The sequence below is a fragment of the Pelophylax lessonae genome (assembly GCF_965119305.1).
Source record: "Pelophylax lessonae genome assembly, chromosome: 6".
Taxonomy (NCBI): Eukaryota; Metazoa; Chordata; class Amphibia; order Anura; family Ranidae; genus Pelophylax; species Pelophylax lessonae.
The window spans coordinates 108,162,820-108,186,151 of NC_138773.1; the positions used below are offsets into that span (position 1 = coordinate 108,162,820).

The 23,332-nt window shown below is 42.8% G+C and overlaps 1 protein-coding gene across 1 annotated transcript; it reads left to right on the forward strand.

Annotated features, from left to right (window-relative positions):
• The first annotated feature begins 4,495 nt into the window (after positions 1–4,495).
• LOC309557859 (ras-related C3 botulinum toxin substrate 1-like) lies at positions 4,496–23,332 on the forward strand. Its single transcript, XM_082260654.1, has 6 exons — positions 4,496–4,847; positions 11,876–11,947; positions 14,606–14,723; positions 16,323–16,385; positions 16,693–16,852; positions 23,196–23,332. The coding sequence occupies exons 1-6, from the start codon at positions 4,813–4,815 to the stop codon at positions 23,324–23,326; spliced, it is 579 nt and encodes a 192-aa protein (XP_082116780.1). The 5' UTR covers positions 4,496–4,812; the 3' UTR covers positions 23,327–23,332.

Below are 23,332 nucleotides of genomic sequence, written 5' to 3' on the forward strand. Positions count from 1 at the left end.
CACTACGCTGCAGGATGGAGAGTGGGGAAAGGGGCTAGTAAATATATAATTTACTAGTGCTTTTCTTATCCAAATGAACATTGTGAACACAACTAGGTTTACTATGCTTAAGTTTGTGAATGAACAGGAAGCCGCTCAGCACAGAGCACTTCCCATTCATTTACTGCCCAGTGCAGCTGAGGCTGCAGAGAAAGGCATGTGTGTTTGAGCTTTGGGGTGCACACACTAATGCAATAGGCTGCGCACACCTATGGCTGCAATGTGGCTTCTTCTAACACTTGGTTACCCATAACAACTACATTACTCTTCCTGCTTGACTTGCCGACTAGACCTTGTTGTAGCTGTGCTTCATACCCACATGTGCCCTACTGACCCAAGTTTTTTTTTAATATGCCAGGACCAACATTCACCCCTTTCTAATAACTGCAGACCAGGCTTAGAACAGTTGATGCAACTTTACTGAACCTCTTCATGCCGGCGGTAAGCATATATACAGCCTCTCGGTGGCTGGGCCTTGAAAGCGAGTGGCCCCATATATGCATACCAGAATGTAAACAAAGCTGTGCCGAAAGCATGCGCCTTGTGCGTTACCGACCAGTAATGGAAAGCTCCCAATCTCTACTTGCGATCAGGAGCTTTCCGATCATGAGACAAACAATCACGGTGGTCACATGATCAGAAACCAAGCCTCCTGTTATTAGAAACCTCTTAAAGGGCCAGGAGGCACGCCTTTTTTGGCTGCCCAGGCATATCTCTTCAAGGTAGTAGTCCAGATTAGCAGTCCTCCTCCACAGCATGTCCTGCCCAATGTGATCTGGTACTCCCCACGTACCCAGCCTTCCCCTGTATTTATATTACCGGTGGGTAGGCTGGGTTCAAAAATCCCAGGAACAGCAGCCAGGGCCGGCTTTAGGTGTTCAGGAGCCCTGTGCGAGCTAATCCTTGGGCCCCCCCCCCCGCACATTTTCTTGCACCTTTTTTGCACTTTAATTTACTTTTCTTTTTTATAATCACTAATAGCTTATCCCCCCTTACATTAGAGACCCCCCTTACATCAGAGACCCTCATAGAGCCCCCCTTACATCAGAGACCCTCATAGAGCCCCCCCTTACATCAGAGACCCTCACAGAGACCCCCTTACATTAGAGACCCCCACAGAGACCCCCTTACATCAGAGACCCCCACAGAGCCCCCCCATACATCAGAGACCCCCACAGAGCCCCCCTTACATCAGAGACCCCCCCACAGAGCCCCCCTTACATCAGAGACCCCCCCACACAGAGCCCCCCTTACATCAGAGATGCCCCACACAGAGCTCCCCTTACACCAGAGACCCCCCCCACACACAGAGCCCCCCTTACACCAGAGACCCCCCCACAGAGTTCCCCTTACATCAGAGACCCCCCCACAGAGTTCCCCTTACATCAGAGACCCCCCCACACAGAGCTCCCCTTACATCAGAGCCCCCCCCCTTACATTTGTTGCAGGAGAGAGAGCTTACTTACCTCAGTATGGAGGTTCACGCTGTCTGCAGCTTTTCTTTTTTTCTTTAAACTTCCCACCCACACATCCCCGGGGGGGGGCAGACCAGGAGGAGAAGGGGCGGGAGGAGGAGGAGCTGATGATCTCTTTCCTCTGGCAGCGGCGGCTCTGAGGCTGAGCTGTGTGAGATATACACAGCTCAGCCCTCCAGCTATAGGAGACCGAGGCACAGCCGCACAGCGGGAGGTCACCGCTTACCTCCCGCTGAGCGGCCTGATCATCTGCAAGCTGTGATGGCCGCACGGCGCCCCTGTTGCCCAAGGCGCCCTGTGCGGCTGCCCAGCTCGCACACCCCAAAGGCCGGCCCTGACAGCAGCACACACATAAACTCATTCCCTCCCAGCCTGGACCAGCCACTGACAAAAACCATATTCCTGTAGGCAACCTGCCTACAGTATGTGAGTTAGGTAGTTGGCTGGCCCAGGCTGGGAAAGGGGTTAACGTATTACACCTCAGTTCCTGGGCTTTTTGGGCCCTGCCTTTCCGCCCTGTGATATAAATATGGGGGAATGCCAGGTTCCGAAGCCGGCCTGCTCTCGGAGATGCTGTGACAGCTATGGAACACTAAAGAGAGACTGCTGCACCCAGGGAATGCCAGGAATAGATAACCACCTTTGTTGAGGTATGCCTGGCCAGCCTAATTCAGTTAGAGAGGGACATTTTGCATTGGAAATTTACTTGTTGGACTTCCTTGCAAATGTTGCATTAACTGTTTACCCACTTCAGCTCCAGAAGATTTACCCCCCCCCTTCCTGAACATTTTTTTGCTTTTGACACTGCGTTACTTTAACTGACAATTGCGTGATCATGCTAAGCTGTACCCAATAATATAATTTTTTCACACAGATATAGCTTTCTTTTGGTAGTATTTGATCACCACTGGGTTTTTTTCTTGCACTATAAATGAACAAAGACAGATATTTTTTACTTTCTGCTATAAAACATACCCATTAAATAAAAAAATAAAAAAAAATCAAATTTCTTCATAAATTTAAGCCAATATGTATTCTGCTACATATTTTTGATAAACCCCCCCCCCCCCCCAAAAAAAAAAAAAAAACCCAATAAGCCTATATTGATTGGTTTGTGTGTATGTTATAGCATCTACAAACTATGGTATATATACTGAAATTTTTATTAATTTTTTTTTATACTAGTGATGGCCAGCGAACAGCGACTTGTAGTGGGACTGCGATAGTATGGCGGTCAATCTGACACTAACTGACACTTTGTGGGAACCAGTGACACTAACACAGTGATCAGTGCTAAAAATATACACTGTCACTCTACTAATGACACTGGCTGGGAAGGGGTTACCATCTAGGGCAATCATGTGCCTAGCCAGTGTTTATGTGTGTAGTGCAAGCTGCTTCTACTAAGGGATGTGCTGTTTTTTTATTCCCTGCTTTGCAGGGAAACAAAAATATGACACATCCCCGCTGACAGGACAGAGCTCTGTCTTGTCTTCCTACTCGCATATCAGCAGGTGCTGCTGGTCAATCATTGGCCACCACCCGCTGATTGGCTTGTGCTGTGACTATTTACAGCACAGCTGGTGTGCGGGCACTGTGCTTACCTGGAAATGCTTGATCACATATTAGATAAGTGATCTGGCACAAGAGAGGCGCTCTGCCTTCATACTCTTATGTGAGGCAGCCGTCAAGTGAATAAAGCCTAGTCTGAAGTAATTTAAAGGGGTACATGATGGTTTCTGGAGTATGAAAGAACAGAGTCAGTAAAGCACTTGTGGGTTATGGAACAAAGCCACTAGGAAAAGGTCTACTCGGTAAGGAGGAGGAATGCAGTTTCTATGGGTAACCAAGGACTAGTGCAAGATACATTGCAGTGTGGAGTGTGGTACCATGGTGAAGGGTCCTCCAGTAGCGAGGGGTCAGTGATCTTGTTTCCTCCACAGCTATCAGTAACCTGAAGGTATTGGGATAAACCCATGTTACGGGAACCCACAGCTTCATAGTATGGGATAGTGGAATGAGTCAATTAAGTGTACACATAAAGTGCATGCAAGGTGAACAGTGGAGTGAGGTGACTGAGGTACGCAGGACTGGTGGAAAGGGCAAGGGCTCAACAGTGTCCCCAGTGTAGTAACATGGGACAGCACTCTACAAAGGACTCTGTGTAATCAACTACTGAACACAGTATATGGTGCATATCTAAGTTGGAAACCGCCATAATGTTTGATTCTCACATGATCGTGGTCCCCGTCTGGTCCCAGGCACACACGCGAAAGGTACTTCCACGTGCAGAATGAGTGGATCCGCCTGCATGTGTGCATTAAGGCCAAAATTGAGGCAGGCCCAATGTAATAATCAGAGCCTGCATTTACTATTATGTACCATGTACTTAGGGCATGCGGTACCAATGCATCTGGTGCAAATGCACTGCATTTGTGATCTGTGTTTGGGCTGTTGTTAGGATTATATCGATACCCGTAACAGATCGTACACCCAGTACTTTTTGAACACAGTGTGGGAAAGGAGTTACGTTCCCTATTTAGCTTTAATTTATGACCAGGCATACATTTTATTCCTGGCTTATAAGCTATTTATACACAGTTATCCCCGTTGTAGCATGAAGATTTGTAGCCCATGACAATTGGTATCTCTGCAGCAGCAACTCAGCTCGCTTTGCCTGAATCCAGGCAATGAACAGTTGCCGCAGGGGATATATACTGTAGTTATATAGTGGGTAAGGTTGAATAAACACCAGTCCATCCAGTTCAACCTGTGTGGGTGTGTGTTCATTATCATTTCCAGTATGCCTTAATACTGTGTACATATTTTTACAACATACACATCTCAATGCTAATACTACACCTGCTGTTCCTTGATAAGAGAAGAGAAGCGTCAGAATGCGGCCACCGCCCATCAAACACTTTAACGAGATATAGGAAGCGCTGTGCTACTGTGACCGTGGCCGCTCTCTGGTTGGGGGGGTTGATGTAATAGGGGAAAGTGTGGGCAAGGGGCATGCTGGTGTGTTGTGCTTCCTGGCAGGAGAAATATGACCCCTTAGGGGGAAATCCACCCCTTCCTCATCACATACCACTCATAGCAAACCTCCTCCTCTCTGAGAACCTGACATGATAATAAGAGACCGGAACTTCCTGGAGGAGATCTAGAGAAGACGGTGAGCCAGCGTAACCAGACCAGGGAACACCTCAGTGGGACATTTTTCTAGCCTGTCTAGGGCTCCTCTGCACCGCTTCAGGGCTTTATTTTTTTTGTTTTATTTCCCGGACAGCAAGCAGCCATGCAGGCCATCAAGTGTGTGGTGGTCGGAGACGGGTAAGTAGAGGCTTTGCCATCCCATCTACCTCTATATACCACCCCCAGACACTAAAGGACAGATACTGTCAGTAGCTGAGGTGACATATTTCATCTCCTGGGGGAAGGCTGGAGATCTTCTATTCCAGTACATCAGGCTGGTCATAGACTGTGTCAGGTGGGACTTATTTACATCATGTCTGGTGATCTGTATGATTGTTCTCTGTGTGCCCCGCTCACACTGGTATGGCTAATTTATGACATGCTCTGAAATCTTAGATACCATGATGCCCCTTAATACTCTTATCATGTTTTGAGGTGTTTTGCGGTAAATAACACTTTCCAGATGCCTCCTCTGTGTTGGTTTACTGTTGTATAAATTCTTGTGTTATTGGAACAGCTAGTAAAGCTTTCTAAACACATATCAAACATGCTGTAAACGTCATGGGGGCGCCTGTGAGGCATTTGTTCCAATGCACTACTCCTAACACACATGTTCCAGAAAAAATGGGTGTGTGTATAAGTGGGTGCTGCAGCGACCAACAGCTGGAACCGAAGATAGAATGAGAAAACATCACCAGCACACCATGTGTCTCCCTAGAGTGGGCTCAAAGCTTTATTCAGCAATCACATTAATACAGCAGAAGCAACGTTTCAGGGCCTTGCAAGGCCCCTTCATCAGGTATGTGACATTACATGCCTGATAAAGGGGCCCTGTGGGGCTCCTAAATGTTGCTTCTGCTGTAACAATGTGTTCGCTGTAAAATAATACACGTTTTACTTGCGGCTTCCTAGGGGGTGTCCTTCAGCCGGTTATAGACTTTTACCAGAGTTTAAGAGCAGCAGAGTTTAGAGGCAGTAAACCGCTCCTCTCCTGAACGCAAAAGAATCACGTTCAGGTGAGGACTGTGTTGAAAGAAAAAACGCTAAACACCCGTTAACGCTAGGCACGTTTAGCACTTGGGCGTTTTTTCATTTCAATGTCAAGAATAAATAATTTATTTTGGCCAAGGAAATTAATAAGCACCCAAGTGATTGATGTGGCTAAACACGGTACACACATTTTCCAGCATCAAGCGTTTTTCTTTATCGTACATCACGGGACACAGAGCAGCCATAATAATTACTATCTGGGTTATACACCACCTATAGGTGAATGGACACTGGGAACCAAAAAGACAGGAAGTCCCCCTCTATTTAACCCCTCCCATACAGGAAGTACTGGTTAAGATCTCTTGATTCAAGGGGATTGGCAATCAGATCCATCCGAAAGTGGACGACTTAAAGGATGGTACCTGAGCCTCGGTAAAGGGAAACGAGGTATTGCCTGTAATGCGATCCTCTTGGGCTCTGGACCCTCGGATCCCGACCCTTGGTAAGTCTAACTCCAAAGGCGTTCTGGTAGGGTTCCCTACAGGTCCAAGGGTGTGGCACCAATAATTAGGGGGACCCCGTCTTTGAACTTTGACAAGTGACAGAACCCCTAGTGATGGGTGAAGATTGGATTCTAGTTTTTGGCAGAATCCTGCAGCGGGAATGGTAAGTTCACTTTCATTATGATGCACTGTTACCTTCTAATTTAACAGATAACTGTTGCCATGTTTTATGTCTCCTCTAGAGGCAGTATGTGTATTCAGCTGTGACATGTGTACCTTGGGTGTCTTACATTTTCTTGCTCTCAACCCCCCTGATGCTTGGCAGGCAGCGGGACTTTGTACATCCCGCCCGCGCATCCGCTTACCGTCAGGTTCAGGGAGCACCTTCAGTGGCAATCCCTGCGGCGGGAGATTACACGCACACGCAAGTTCAGCCTATTTACATGCATGAGTGTGCACGTGGAGCCTGAAGGGGGTGTGTCCATGACACTTTGGCGTGCACGTCACATGCAGACGTGTACGTAGCACGCCGCACATGCACAGTAAGGGGTGGAGACGGTGCGGCATTTAAGGAGTGATCCCGGCAGTGTGAGCTTCTGTCAGAACCTGGATGGGACACAGAGCAGCTGCAGCTGGGTGCATGAGTCACTGTGGGTGGATGTTTACAGGCACTGACAGGTTCTGTTACTTTGGGATAACTGTGCTGTGTGTGATAAGCTGTTACAGCTTGGCACAAGCTTTGAGTACACTAAAGTAAGTACCTCAAGTTTTCTTGTCTGGAGCAGTGTCCTTTCCAGAAAAGGAGTGGGAGGGGGGGCACAGCGGGAAGGGGCATTGGGGGTGTGCCGCCGTCAGAATTGGAAGATCCTAGCTGTGCATCCTCTGTGTTTTGATCACCTCTGCAGTTTTTAGTTTTTGTGCTGTAAACAAAAAAAGAGCGACAATTCTGGAAAAAAATAAAAAAAACAATATTTTTTACTTTCTGCTATAAAACATTCCCAATAAAAAAATTTAAAATCCATTTTTTTCATCAATTTAGGCCAATATTCTGCCACATATTTATGGTAAAAAAATCCTAATAAGTGTATATTGATTGGTTTGCGCAAAAATTATTGCGTCTACAAACTAGGGGATAGATTTATGTAATTTTTATTTATTTATTTTTTACTAGTAATGGCGGCAATCAGCGTTTTTTAGCGGAACAGCGACATTGCAGCGGACAGATCCGACACCTAACTGACACTTTTGAAGGGACCAGTGACACTAATACAGTAATCAGTGCTAAAATGTGCACTGTTACTGTACTAATGACACTGGCAGGGAAGGGGTTAACACCAGGGGCGATCAAAGGGTAAGTGTGCCCTTAGGGGATGATTTCTAACTGTGTGGGGGATGGACTCACTGGATGAACACAGAGACCTGTGTTCCTAATTAGGAGGAACACAGGATCCCTGTGTTCATCTCTGACAGAACAGCCACCTGCCTTGTTTACATCGGCAGACTGCTGTTCTGTCTCCATAGGGAGCGATCGCGGGTGGCCAGACGGAGAGCACGCTCCCCTACTATCTGTTATACACAGCGACGTACAGGTTCATCGTTTCGCGTAATAGAGCCGAACTTCTGCAGTAAAACTACGGCGGCTGGTTGGCAAGTGGTTAACTGACTCCAAACCATCTTTTGATAGAACAGAGCATTAGGAGTCAGGCTGCACATGCTCATTTTGGTGTGTATTGCTACAGAGTTTTTCTTTTTTTCTTGAAAGAGTGCATGTGATTGGCACAGGGCCAATCAGCACTGTCCAGACAGAGGATCAGGGAAGAATGAAAACTCCTCCTACAAGCTTTACTAGGAACTGATACAAGTCACAAGACTGCTATATACTGGTGACTAGAAAAGGTATTTAGCAGTTTATATTTACTAAAATAATTGCATTTCCATGTTCTGTGTACTGTGGGAGACCAGATATAGTGAATGCAGGTTCTGGGTTTAGTAACACTTTAAATAAAACAATATTCTAGAGTGCGCTATCCTTATGCAAAAATAAATGCATCTCATAATAAACATAATAAAAGGGTGTTAACCATACATCATAATAAAAAAATTAAATAATTAAGTCCATATTTGATGTGCAAAAAAAGTGCAACGATTAGGGTGCAATATTAATAATAAAGTGCAACAAGTGCTTAGTTCCAAAACTTTGACATTCTTTCTCTCTTGCGGTGAAAATGGTAAATTAGCTTCTTACCAGCTTCTCTGATCCCACAAAGAGATCACTAAGTGCCTTACTACATAGCAGCCAAATATACCACGATCCAGAGTACAAGAGCTCCCTGAACTCCTTAGCTAAAATAGACTCTAAGGAAGGGACTGAAGTACTGAGGGAGATCCACATAGTGAAGCATTTCACCGAATATTTAATAAAATAATGAAATTACACTTACAATCAACAAGAAATTACACAGCGTGTAATACAAACAGCCAGCAGGTCAAAGAGTTCAGCCCGACTTGGGAATGACGTCAGACGTGAGGCCCCTCCCAACGCGTTTTTCTGTAATAAGCGTCATCTGGGGATCCGAGGCTCCTCATTCCCAGATCTCTATGAGCTGGCACTGAATGACTGAACTCCCATCTATGAACAGAAGTGTGCACGTCCTTGCACACTGGCAGTGTGCTGCAATGTAAACTGAGCTGCAAAGCTTAGTGTACATTCTACAGGGTACTGGGAACAGGCAGGTAAGTATATTCTACAGGGTACAGTAGACAGGCAGGTAAGTGTATTCTACAGGGTACAGTGAACAGTCAGGTAGGTGTATTCTACAGGGTACAGTAGACAGGCAGGTAAGTGTATTCTACAGGGTACAGTAGACAGGCAGGTAGGTGTATTCTACAGGGTACAGTAGACAGGCAGGTAAGTGTATTCTACAGGGTACAGTAGACAGGCAGGTAGGTGTATTCTACAGGGTACAGTAGACAGGCAGGTAAGTGTATTCTACAGGGTACAGTGAACAGTCAGGTAGGTGTATTCTACAGGGTACAGTAGACAGGCAGGTAAGTGTATTCTACAGGGTACAGTGAACAGTCAGGTAGGTGTATTCTACAGGGTACAGTAGACAGGCAGGTAAGTGTATTCTACAGGGTACTGTAGACAGGCAGGCAAGTGTATTTTGTTGGGCACACTGGCTTATTAGAGGAAACACAGTTGATAAGGAAAGTGTTTCCAATCAGCCTCCAGCATGAATTGAGATACCATTGTTCTAATTGGCCCAAAACCCCCAACCTGTTTTTTAGTAGAGGGAAGTGAGGGACTGGTCACTTACCAGTTACCCTATTGGAGCTGACTTTAAGCCTAAGGTCACAATCAAAACTATTTATTGAACTGGGAAATTTTGAATCAGGAAGTAAGTTTCTATATTCAAGACTTGTTTGTCTAGTTGGTTGGGTTTTTGCCCTGCATGCCGGCAATGGTTAGTTCTCTCTGCTTACATTCTACTGAAAGTAATTTCAAGATGAATTGATCTTATCTCCTAAACTTTGTGTATTCATGTCCATTTTATCTGAAGCTGAGTCAATAGTATTTTTTTGTGCTGCTGATGATAATAGAAAAAGCTGTCACTTTTAAGGTGTGTTGTAGGTGGAAAATAAAGCTAATAATTATTCTTAAAATGCTGCCTCCCCCTCCTCCTATTTATTTAGCATGGACCGTTTAAAAAAAAGAGCAGTGTAAATAAACCAATTTTCAAAGAGGTCATGTGATCCAGCAGCTACAGCTCCCCTGTGTCAGAGATTGGCTGCTGCAGGGGAGAGGAGGAAGCACTGACAATGGAGGGGCAATTAGAGTTGGTTGGTGACAGTGCTGAGAATGAACACTTCTATTACACAGGGGAGTCAGAGCTGCTAGATCACATGACCATACAATATTAAAGAAACAAAAAAAAAGTATTAGTACTCCTTTTTTTTTCTTCTATATTTTCTATATTCTGGTTATGTAGGATAGCTGGGAGAAGGAGGGGAAGGGGAGTAAAGCATATTTAAATGCTAACTGCATTTTACATACGTTGCTTGGCTGTCTCTGGCTTTAAGCCTTAGGCCCTTGTCACACTTGTTATCCTGTTGCTGGCAAGAATCGCAAAAAACAAAGATTCACAGACAGGGAGAACATTCATCTGCTTGTATGTGTTGCTGACAGGGTGACTCAGTGAGGTGTCAGTCCCTCACTGCCGACAACTATTCAGAAGGTAGGTCGCCAGCAAGAAAGTGACATGTCGCTCATCCAGCCAGCGAGGGAGCGATAAATGCAAGCAGGTGTTTTACCTTCCTGCTGTGTCCTCCATGGAGGTCATACAGAACCAAAAGTGACGTGCCCAATGTCCCTGGCGTAGAAAATGATAAATTCCTGGTTTGCCTACTTGTCCCAGGTTAGGGACTGTCCTGGCTGGCCTTTGGGTGAATGAGCCCTAATGGCTTCAAAGTGTAGAATAAAAAAATAAGCAGAAAATTTCAGGTGTTGGAAAATTTTCACCTTTATTCAATGAAATAATAATTAGATGATTAGATTTGATGGGCTTCTTTGAACATCGGCTCCAATTTGATGTTCCTACTTCTTCCCCCACGTTTGATGCATTGGGTTCAGATATAAGCTGGCTGGATGGATCCTGAAGCTAAATAAAGCCACTTTCCTTAAGGCTCCATTCACAACTAGGCGTTTTTGGGCGATTTTCTGCTGTAAGCCTCAGCTCTAAAAATACCAAGCAAGACAAATCCCATTCATTTCAATGGCCCCTGTTTACATCTGAGTGTTCTGTCGCCTATAGGTTCTGTTCACATTTTGGCATCCCAGATCGGGGGCAGAATCGCCATGATTCTGCCTGCGATTCCGAATTACGGCAAATCGTGGGAGGCCCACGCAATTCCCGTCACTTCCAATGACACCCCAATCGCAGCACGTTTTGTCGCCCCACAAATCATGGTAAAATTGCGCAAACAGAATCGCGGGACGCCTGTCAACCAAAAAGAGCTTCTTTTGGGCGACAGGAGTCCCATGATTCTGTTTGCGAGATTTTCCTGCGCTTTTTCGGGCGACCATAGTGGCAAAATCGCAACGTGTTTGGGGTGCAATTGGAAGTGATGGAAATTGCGGAGGCTTGCCGCAATTTGCCTTGATTTGGAATGGCGGGCAGAATCGCGGCAGTTCTGCCTGCGACTTGGGATGCAAATATGTGAACGGAGCATAAGCAAAACGCCCATCACTCAAAAAAGTACATGAGCTTCTTTTTTAGCAGATTAGACGTTTTTTTTTTTTTTTTCCATCATTGGTCACTTGTCAACCTAAAAACACCTACAAAAAAACCTGCTAAAAATAGCGAAGCCTAGATGTGAGGGGAGCCTGAAGCGTATATCTAGACAAAATTAAAAACAAAAAAACTATGCATTTCATCTCTGTAATACATGCAGGTTTATCCCTTTTTAGGTTTTTGAAAATACAGAAAAATAGTTCTTAACAAGTAGGCCCCTTTCATGCTTTCCAATTCGGCGGATCGATCCCCTGCTGAGCAGAACGGACTGCGTCGGGCGGAGCCTAACAGCCAACCAGATAGAGGCTTACTGGCGATGTCAGTTCTTTGTTTACATTAATATTGAAATAAAGCATTTGAGTTATTTTCTATTCTTTTACAGAGCGGTTGGTAAGACTTGTTTGCTCATCAGTTACACCAGCAATGCTTTCCCTGGAGAATACATCCCAACTGTGTAAGTAAGAAAAAATAAAAATCCAATCACTGAAATACTTTAACTAATTTGACTAATCTGCCATTTAAAGTGTACCAGGTAAAAATTGTGGAAATCTACAAGACTAAAGTTGGATACACACTATACAACTTTTGTTGTTCAGTTTCCTTTAGATTTACTTTTAACTATGTAGTGTAAGGGCATGCCTGATTGCATACAAATTGAAAGTGTTTAGGTTTGATCTCATATTATATGGTTTTGGTAAATCTAAAGGAAAAAAATCTAAAGATAATTGTATAGTGTGTATCCAGCTTAAGTTTCTGATGGGTCACTATATTTAGCAACAGTAAATTTTAAAATGTCTGTACCATTTCAATATTACAAAGCAATCATTGAGCTCCAGTCAAGTCAATTTTCCCAGCCAAAGGGCCGGTTCACATTGGGAATTTAATACTTTAACTAATTTGACAAATCTGCCATTTAAAGTGGACCAGTCAGTTATTGGACAAGACTATGTGACTACATTTCTAAAAGGTCACTATGCAGGTTGCAAACACAGTGTTTGCCTGTACGGGATCATACAGTACAGAAGTACCATGCAGTGCAGTTGCAGTGAGTTTCCAAAAGTAGTGCATGCACTACATTTCATATAGTGCGATTCCAGAAAAAACATTTACAAAAAAAAGGTCTAAAATTGCCCTGCATGTGAATTGCACCGGAACGCACAGCGAGTTCCTGTGTGATTCAAGTGCAGTGCGATTTCAAATATTTTTTTTTTATAATGGGCTGAAACCGCACCTTACGAAAAGTGGTGCATGCGCTACTTTTGGAAACTCACTGCAATACTCATTGCATGGTATGACTGTGAGATCTGGTATGGGCAAACACCCACTGCAGATCGCAGCTGCACTGTGTTTAAAACGCAGTGCGGGAAACGAGGCGAAATGTGGGTTTCCCACTCCACATTCTGGCAACTGGCCCTGATCAGACTGCAGCAAGTGTAACAATGATAACAGCCACAAATTTCACTGACACTAGGATTTACATGACTGTCATCTCTGAGCCATTATCTCAGTCCAGGATCCAAGTAGATTCTGTCCCTAGTTAGTGATTGAGCAAATGTGAGTCTATCTGGAATGAAAATTTGATGGCGTTGTGTGAGGTAATACATGTAGTACCTATAATTTTATATGTTACTTGACATGCATTTAACATGGAAATATATTGGATTCTAGGGACAGTTAAAAATATAAGTATAGGATTTTTTTTTTCAAGAATCATACTTACCTAGGTGGATACAGCATCAGTCTGATGCTGCATCTGTCCCCTGCTGGCTCTAAGACTGAGAACTGAGAGATCAAACACCACTGATCGCTCGGTTCTCAGAGCTCCTTGTGCAAAAAACTGGTGACTGTTAGTCGCAGCTGTCTGCTCTAACCCCCCCACTGAAACGCTGGGCTGTGGAGGGGGCAGGAGCGACTGGCTCAGCCTCTCAGGGTTCTGGGTGGATCCAATCACATGGCAGAGTGTGAGGAGCGGAGAGCCAATCAGTGGTATCTCCTCACAAGGGGGACCTGTACAGATAATCAGGGCACTGTTTATCAGTCCAGCCCCAACCAGGGCCAGATTAACATAGGGGCTATTGGAGCTGCAGCTCCAGGCCCCTACCTTAATATGTTGGCCATATTCACTGTTACCGCTCTTCTGTCACTTGTAAACACAGAAGTCTGGCTTCTATACTCGCTTCCCCAGGCAGCTCCCTCAGAACCTCCCCACACAGCACGAAGGCCGGACAAGGAGGGACAGTTGCCGATGCATGGATGTGTTTATGGGCTTCAGAGACAGCATCCCATGTTGAATTAGGCATGCATGGCTGCACCCTTCCTCCTCTGGGTGCATGCCAAGGCACGGCCCTTAAGGCCCTTCAAAATCCTCAGCACCAAGCCCATGATGCTCTTAATCCGGCCCTGGCCCCAACAGTACACAGGAGTGATGCCAGTCTGTTCCCATCAGTGAGGCCAATTTGTTCCCTTCAGTTTTGCAAGTCAGTGCTGCCTTTTAGTGCCCATCAGTGCCTGCTCATCAGTACCGCCTATCTGTGCCACCTATTATTGCCCATAAATGCTGCATATTAGTGCCTCCTCATCAGTGCCGCCTCATCAGTACCCATCAGTGCGGCCTCATCAGTGCCCATCAGTGCCGCCTCATCAATGCCCATCAGTGCAGCCTCATCAGCGCACTTTATTGAAGGAGAAAAATTACTTATTTACTGACAGAAACTAAGAAAAACGTTTGGTTTTTTTAAATGTTTTTAGCAAAAAAAAAATCCCAGGGGTGATTAAATACCACCAAAAGAAAGTTCTATTTGTGGGGAAAAAATTATAAACATTTCATACGTATACAGTGTTGCATGACTGCGCAATTGTCATTCAAAATGTGACAGCGTTGAATGCTGAAAATTGGCCTGGGCAGGAAGGGGCTGAAAGTGCCCTGCAGGCAAGTGGTTTAAGGAACTATGTTAGTGTTGGGGCTTGATGGCCTTCTTAAAACAGACTTGCTGATGGACCTTGTTTTTGTGTGTGGTCTTTTATTTTTTTCTTAGCAGCTATTTAGTGACTTTTTATTGTGATTTTCTTAAAATGTTTAAGTCGATTGTGTACATTTAAATTCCAAATTCAGATTTGACAACTATTCTGCCAATGTTATGATTGATGGAAAACCAGTTAGCTTGGGCTTGTGGGATACAGCTGGGCAAGAAGATTACGATAAACTGCGTCCATTGTCTTATCCACAGACGGTAAGGATCCATGTTTTGATCTTCTGTACAGTTATGTGAGCATGGGTGAAAGCACCGTGTTTATGCAATAGATCAGATTATTCTGGGTTGGATGTAATTCTTTGTTCCTCCAATGTATATTTTACTAAAGAGGCACACAAGAAATATATTTGATGCTGCCCACAGTGGTTAAGTAGCCAATGTAACAGTTGCTATAAATGCTGTCACAGTCCAGAAGGCTTTCCGCCCTCTTCCATGCCCTTCATTATCATACTGTGGACTTAATGTCAACAGCAACCCTTTTCATGTGTGGGCTAGCGCCTGCCTTTCATTTTTCCTCAGCAGTATAAGGAGTGGTTAAGGTAAATATTAGGGACGCACTGATATATCGGCACCGAAAATGATTGCACCGAAATAGGTTTATCTGCGTTTTGCCAAAAAAAGGTACCGATGGTGGCATGCTGTGTCCCATTGACTTCAATGCAAAAAAGCCCCCCTATTGACTTAAATGCAAAAACGCCCCCTATCGACTGCAATTCAAAAATGCATCCTATTGACTTCAATGCAAAAACGCCCCCTATTGACTTTAATGCAAAATCACCTCCCATTGACTTCAATGCAAAATCGCGTCCTATTGACATCAATGCAAAATTGCTTCCTATTGACGTCAATGCAAAATTGCATCCTATTGACTTCTGAAAATATTTCCTAAATATATCCGTCTCCCATTAAAAGGAAGCTTAGCTTATTTGAAGCACTAAAATCTTCTTTTGAATCTGAGTCTTTTTTACTTGACTTTTAGCCCGAGCCCCTAAGCTTCCAATGTTTTGGTGAGGTTGTTTAGCTCTGGTTCACACTAAATGCGACTTGCATGCACTAACATGATTTCAAAGCCACATGTCAGTGCGGTTTCAGGTGCTACTTGCCTGACATCTATGCAACTTCATGTACAGATGTCTATGCAAGTCGCACCTGAAATCACCAAAAAAAAAAAAAATAGTGCAGGAACCCTTTTTTTAAAGTCGGAGTTGCACCGATTTGAATTATTCTATTGCTGACAATAGGGTGCAACTTTTGCCATTTGGAAATGTCAATTCACATGATAAGTTGCACCACGGTGTGAACAGAGGCTGATACCTGCTGCTAGCAGAGGGAATTAAAATTTGTTGGTCCGTACATGCATGCCACTTTCTGAAGGCGTGGGTTGCAATTTGCAGGGCTTATTGCCTTGCTTGCAATGCATTATGCTTGAGGTCATTGTAGCCGTATTAGTGCACTAGCGACAGAGACAATTGAGTACTGTCCGTGATACTTTTTTTATTTGCACTAACATACAATTTTTCAGGACAAGCTTTCGGGGTATGTCCCCTTCATCAAGATCCAAGCAGTACCTTGCTTGCAATGCACTATTAATGCTTTTCTTGTCCCTTTTGATCTGCAAAAATAGAGGAACTGGTAATTCAGTGTCCATGTTCTATGTTTTCAATGTTTTCACTTCCTGATTCTAATGTAATGCACTTTTTAATTTATTTTTCCTCCTGCAAGATCTATTTTTTGCAGCATAATCAAAGAATATTGTTGAAATACTTATTAATGTACTGTTTGCCTTTATCTTTTTAGGACGTGTTCCTAGTTTGCTTTTCAATTGTGAGCCCAGCTTCATTTGAGAATGTCCGTGAAAAGGTAAACATGGTGTTTTTTTTTTTCCTGGGGTTTTCCACACTACAGGATCGTAAAGATGTTTTATATGGTAAATGGTACATTGTCTTAAATAGAGATATTTTGGAACCATAGACACCAGTGTATGGCCTACTTGCCTGACATCTGACCTGACCTGGGTCATTTTGTTAGTTTTAAACCACTTTGTCTATAAATGCAATAACGAAGAATGTTTGTTCTTTTAGTTTTAGCTGTGGGTTGGAGGAACTTTACTAGATCTTTCATTTAATTATAACTTTATTCTGTGTATATGTTGTGTATTTTTAAATAGTGGAGCAAAGAAGTACAACTCCACTGCCCCAACACTCCCATCATCCTTGTGGGTACAAAGCTTGATATGAGAGATGATAAAGACACAATTGCGAAACTGAAAGGGCAGAATCTTACACCCATTACGTTTCCTCGGGGACTTGCCATGGCAAAAGAGATTGGTATGTTGTGTGCTTTTGTCTTTTTTTTATTTTTATTTTTTTATAATTATAACTAGTGAAACAGGCTTTCCAGCAATGCAGAATAATGGCTTGAGTTCATCCTGAATTTCATTCAGTCAATTTGTCATGTAACAGGCCAGGAACAAGTTTTATAATCCCTCCTGTTAAAGAGGAGCTCCACCCAAAAGGGTAAACTCCACTTGTTTGCTCCCTTATTTGGCATCTTTCGGGGGGGGGGGGGGTACCTGTTTTTGACAGGTACCCAGCCCCTCTTCTGGGAGACCTCACTGCGGCAAAATTTCTCGGAAGTTCGGCCCCCCTCCTCCCTTCTCCACCGCCAGACCAGTTAGAAACGCAGAACCCGAGAGCCAACCGTTAAATCAGCTGGGGTTTCAACATCGCGGGGACCCTGGACAGGTAAGTGTCCTGATATTAAAAGTCAGCAGCTACAGTGTTTGCAGTTGCTGATTTTTCTTTTTTTTTTTGGGGGGGGGCGGGAACTCCTCTTTAAAGAACTAACAGAGCTAGCTTTTGGCTTCCTAAAGTTCCGTGTGACAGTCTTCTGTGAACTATTCGGATTTCATATGTGGGATGGTGCTTTACAGTAACTAGTTTGCCTCTTCAGGCATGTCTGGTGCGTGAACAAAACAAGCTCATGGCTGTGCTTTTTTTTTCAGTTTTTATCTGTTTGCTCTGGCTTTACTAGAATTGTGACCCAGGGGGCTGTGGAGCGACCTGATCACTATTAACAACTGGCAGGTGCTGGCCCCTATGTGATGACAAAAAAAGTTAATGTAGAATTAAAGGCAAAACGTTTTCATTTTGGATAGAGTAAAGGCTAGTACACACTATAAGATAATCAGGCGAACATTTTCTTCCAAAGAATTTTTGTACGATTTTCGTATAGTGTGTACACAACTTTTGACAGACGATTCCGTATTTTCATACGAAAACTCTCGAAGGGCTAAACTCCCTTCATTGAACTTTTGTTAAATGTGTACCGTTTTAGTACAAAGAAAAATCAGAAAAGAAAGACTGTGCATGATCATTGCAATAAACAACAAAAAAAAAGCCTTTGTCTTACAAATATTTTCGTACAAATTTTCATTCATCGGTTCCGATTTGCTGTGAAACAACGAGGAATATTGAGGTCAGGAGACTGAGATGACCACTTCAGAACATTCACTTTATTCTGCTGTAGCCAATGACAGGTCGACTTGGCCTTGTGTTTAGGATTATTGACATGTTGGAATGTCCAAGTACGTCCCATGTGCAGCTTCCGGGCTGATGAATGCAAATTTTCCTCCAGTATTTTTTGATAACATACTGCATTCATCGTGCCACAAATTCTGCTTAAATTTCCTGTGTCTTTGTAGCTCACACATCCCCAAAGCATCAGCGATCCACCTCTGTGTTTCACAGAAGAAATGGTGTACCTTCCATCATAGGCCTTGTTGACTCCTCTCCAAATGTAGCATTTATGGTTGTGGCCGAAAAACTCTATTTTGGTCTCATCACTCCAAATGACTTTGTGGCAGAAGGTTTGAGGCTTGTCTCTGTGCTGTTTGACGTATTGTAAGCTGGATACTTTGTGGCATTTGCGTAGTAATAGCTTTCTTCTGGCGACTCGACCATGCAGCCCATCTTTCTTCAAGTGCCTGAGTCCTTTCGCCTGAAGTTATTTGTAGGTTTTTCTTTGCATCCCAAACAATTTTCCTGGGTTTGTGGCTGAAATTTTAGTTGGTCTACCTGACCGTGGTTTGGTTTCAACAGAACCCCTAATTTTCCACTTCTTGATTAGAGTTTGAACACTGCTGATTGGCATTCTCAATTCCTTGGATATCTTTTTATATCCCTTTCCTGTTTTATACAGTTCAACTCCTTTTTCCCGCAGATCCTTTGACAATTAGTTTGCTTTCCCCATGACTCAGAATCCTGAAACGTCAGTGCAGCACTGGATGAAAGATGCAAGGGTCTGTCAGGAGTCCAGAAACTCATTGACTTTTTATAAACACACACACTAATTACAAGCAAACAGATCACAGGTGAGGATGATTAGCCATTCAAACCCCTTTGTGTCAACTTGTGTGCATGTTTTCAGGCCAAAATCACCAGGGTATGTAAACTTTTGATCAGGGTCACTTGGGTAGTTTCTGTTGTCATTATGATTTAAAAAGAGCATACGCAGTTGATTGATAATAAATGGCTTCAGCCAATCACTAACCATGAGTGAAAGAAGAGTTTTTGTGTTATCATTCATATTCTCTGGAAAAATGGCCAAGAAATCATAAATTCTGCCAGGTATGTAAACTTAGGAGTACAACTGTAAATATCTGAAAAGTGTGGCATGCATTTGTGTTCAGTCCCCTTTACTCTGATATCCCTAACTAAAATCTAGGGGAACCAATTACCTTCAGAAGTCACCTAATTAGTAAATAGAGTCGACCTGTGTGTAATTTAATCTCAGTATGTTCTGTGCAGCCTTCAGAGGTATGTTAGAGAACGTTAGTGAACAAACAGCATCATGAAGGCCAAGGAACACACCAAAAAGGTCAGGAAAAAAGTTGTGGAGATGTTTAAAGCAGGTTATAAAAAAAATTCCAAGCTTTGAACATCTTACTGAGCTCTGTTCAATCCATCATCCGATAATGAAAAGAGTATGGCACAACTGACAAGACATGACTGTCCACCTAAACTGACAGGCTGGGCAAGGAGAGCATTAACCAGAGAAGCAGCCAAGAAGCCCGTGGTAACTCTGGAGGAGCGGCAGAGATCCACAACTAAAGTGGGAGAATCTGTCCCCGGGACAACTATTAGTCATGCACTCAATAAATCTGGCCTTTATGGAAGAGTGGCAAGAAGAAAGCTATTGTTGAAAGAAAGCCATAAGAAGTCCCATTTGCAGTTTGCAAAAAGACATGTGGGGGGGGGGGGGGGCACAACTTACGTGTGGAAGAAAGTGCTCTGGTCAGATGAGACCAAAATTGAACTTTTTGGCCTAAAAATAAAATGCTATGTGTGCCAGAAAACTAACACTGCACACTCAACACACCATCCCCACTGTGAAACATAGTGGTGGCAGCATCATGTTGTGGAGATGCTTTTCTTTAGCAGGGACAGGGAAGCTAGTCAGAGTTGATGGGAAGATGGATGGAGCAAAATACAGGGCAATCTCAGAAAAAAACCTGTTAGAGTCTGCAAAAGACTAGAGGCTGTGGCAGAGGTTCACCTTCCAGCATGTATGACTCTAAACATACAGCCAGAGCTACAATGGAATAGTTTAGTTCAAAGTAGGGATAGACCGATATGGTTCTTTCAGGGCCGATACTGATACGATATATTGGTCATGACGTATCGGTATCAGCCGATATTTTGTACATATTTTGTACATCCTATGTCAGGGTCTGAGACTAGTCTTCTCCTCCAACCATTAGGTGGTGATGCTCATGTAAGGGTAAAATTATGTCACATAGCATAATTCCGTTTGCAAATGTTATTGAATATGCCACTCACATATGTACAAAAGATATAAGCAATTCCACATTAGCAGATCTGCTGGCAGATCGGTATCTCTCACCCACTTGCCGTAAGTGATACCGCTCAGTCTCTCACCCACCCCATCTCCCACCCACTCGATGCAGCTCCGTCTCTCATTCACTTGCCGTAAGTGACACCCGGGTGATACCGCTCCGTCCAACATACGATCTCAGAGGTCACGTGGTCACGCCCCGGGGTAAATCACAATAAATCCCAAAAAAAATACATTTACGTTTTTGATTGTAACATGACAAAATGTGGAAAATTTCAAGGGGTATGAATACTTTTTCAAGGCACTGTACCCTGCCTTTTTGTCTTCTGCTCCCCCTTTGGTACATACCAGTTTTACCCACTGTTCTCCAAGGATTGGACTGTTGCATTTATTATGCTTGTTACTGTTAAATGCAAACTGTGGTTGCATTGACATACGTAGCTCCTACTGTGCTTCCCTTGTTGGACTGTTTTATTTCCTGTTGTAATTGTTCTTTGGATCTATATGGATATATCTACATATCACTTTTTTGCGTTTGTATACTGTAAAATGCTTTTGACTGCAATGAAGCACTCCTGTTTTGTTAAAAAAAACTCTAAACTGATGAGCTGTAAAGACATTTAAAGTGTTGCATATTAGTGATTTTGGATACCATTACTTTGTCATTTCGCAGGCCCACGCAATTTAGAGCAACTCGATGTCTATTTACTCAACACAACCTCCTCTTTTATTTAGAACAAAAAATGTGGGTGCTGTGTTCATGTGCATTAAAATTCATTTTTAATGTGTGGGTTTTTTTAAATCTTCGCACAACATATAAAAATTCAACTGCCATATTTTTATTCCACAGAGCCCCCCTCTAATGAAAGAAGAATTATAATCAAGTTTTTTTTTTTTAAATCACCTAGACATTTTGGATGACAAACGATTTTGCATTGTAATGTAAAATCTGTATTAAAGCCCAAAGGCAGTTAGAGGCCCTTGCATCCAGTAAGCATTATGGGATTTTTTACTGTCTAGATAGATATCTATGAGCCTAGTGAATGCTAATAGAGGGGACATTTCAGATTCTTGGACAGGACAGCAGAGCAGAAGTCAGCTGAATGGCAGCTGATAATGTGCCATGGTACAGAATCTACTTTGCAGTGGTAAACACATTAATACACATCCTATGACTCATATCTTTTGAACAGTTTCGTTTTGTACATTGTCAGTTTACAAGGAAAGATAACATTTTATAGGATTTCAGTTCTGACTTATGTTTGCTTTTTGTGGAATTAGAAACCTGTAAAACGTGTTTTATACTGTTTAGGTCCATTATCTTAACCACTTGAACTCTGGGCCAATTTTGACACTTCTCACATAAAAATAATCTTTTTTTGCTAGAAAAATAGAAACCCCCCAAACATTATATATTTGTTTGAAAGTGAAGACCCTGGAGATTAAAATGGTGGCTGTTACCATTTTTTATGTTGCACAATATATGCCCAGCCATTTAAAACACAAATATTAAATTTAGTGCACACAAACGCAATATAAAAGATGGTGTTGCGGCAAGTAAAGTTACCTAACATACCTAACATGTCATCTCCATAGACAACATTTATAAAAGCCTTGACAGGTTACCACTTTAGAGTGACACGGGAGGTCTGGCGCTAGAATTATTTCTCTCAGTATGATGTTTGCTACGATACCTCACGTGTAGTGCGTTCACCATTATATATGCGTGCAGGGCTTATGTATGCATTTGCTTTTACTTTGGGTATGAGGGGACAGGGGCTGATTTTTTTAATTTTATTATTTAAAACTTTTTTTTTTCTGCCCTGCCCTCCAAGATCAGTTTGATCATGCAATTACAAGTCGGTACCAATATTGATTAAATCCTTGTTGCTTCAGGTTTCTTACATCACAGAGCGGGACCTTCCTTCCTTCCTTCCCTCTCGGTTCACCACTACACCAAACTGTTTAAGATTTCTGTAGCTGAATAGATTATGGGTGTATTAAATGAATAGGTTAATATTTTCTCTGGTAAATGCTTGGATTTCATTTTTTGAAGTCCTGAACAAAGTTTTAGACTTTGTCATTAGCATGGCCAAAGATTATTTTTCTCTAAGATGTCAATGGAACTAGGAAGTTCATTTTACAGTCATTGACCACTGTAAAGGCGTTGCCATAGCTCGGGGTGGGGGGGGGGGTTGTCAATATTACCTTTAACCTTGGATTTAAGTAGATGTTTTTCAATACCAAATGGAAATCCCCAGAGATAGAGGAAACAATTATAAAAATTGAGAGAAAACAAGGAGGGGCCAAATTGACCCTCCTGTTAACCACTAATAGTAGGACTTTTTAGGATGTGGAGATGTCACAAGGTGAGCATGAGAGCATCGTAGACTTTATTGAATAAAAAAGTCTAATTTTATTAATACAATGTTGAAAAAATATTTCATAAAAGGACTGCCTCATCATGTTTCTATAATCAGCAATGATAGTTTGTATTGATGTTGATGGTACCTTTGTCCTTATATGTATAGTCCTTTTATGAAATATTTTTTCAACATTGTATTAATACAATTTGACTTTTTAATTCAATCAAGTCTATGGTGCTCACTTTTTTGTGACAACTCCACATCCTAAAAATTCCTACTGTTAGTGGTTAACAGGAGGGTCAATTTGGCCCCTCCTTGTTTTCTCTCTATTTTTATAGTTTTATGCACCAATATGGATGCGGATGTGGTTAGTTGCCCCTAGAACTGATATTTCATATTTTATGCATAGAGAAAACATTTGTCTTACTTTGGCTTTCTCCTGACACAGGTGCCATGAAATACTTAGAATGCTCAGCACTTACACAAAGAGGACTGAAGTCTGTATTTGATGAAGCAATAAGAGCTGTTCACAACCCACCACCAATGAAGAAAAAGAAGAGAGAGTGCCTAATTTTGTAATCTTTG

What these genes read in the sequence shown, in the direction of transcription:
- LOC309557859 (XM_082260654.1), top strand. Translation starts at nt 4,813, where the DNA reads ATGCAGGCCATCAAGTGTGTGGTGGTCGGAGACGG. An exon ending in GGAGAATACATCCCAACTGT is followed by an intron (nt 11,948 to 14,605) that starts GTAAGTAAGAAA and finishes TTCCAAATTCAG; the next exon opens with ATTTGACAACTATTCTGCCA. An exon ending in TGCCATGGCAAAAGAGATTG is followed by an intron (nt 16,853 to 23,195) that starts GTATGTTGTGTG and finishes CTCCTGACACAG; the next exon opens with GTGCCATGAAATACTTAGAA.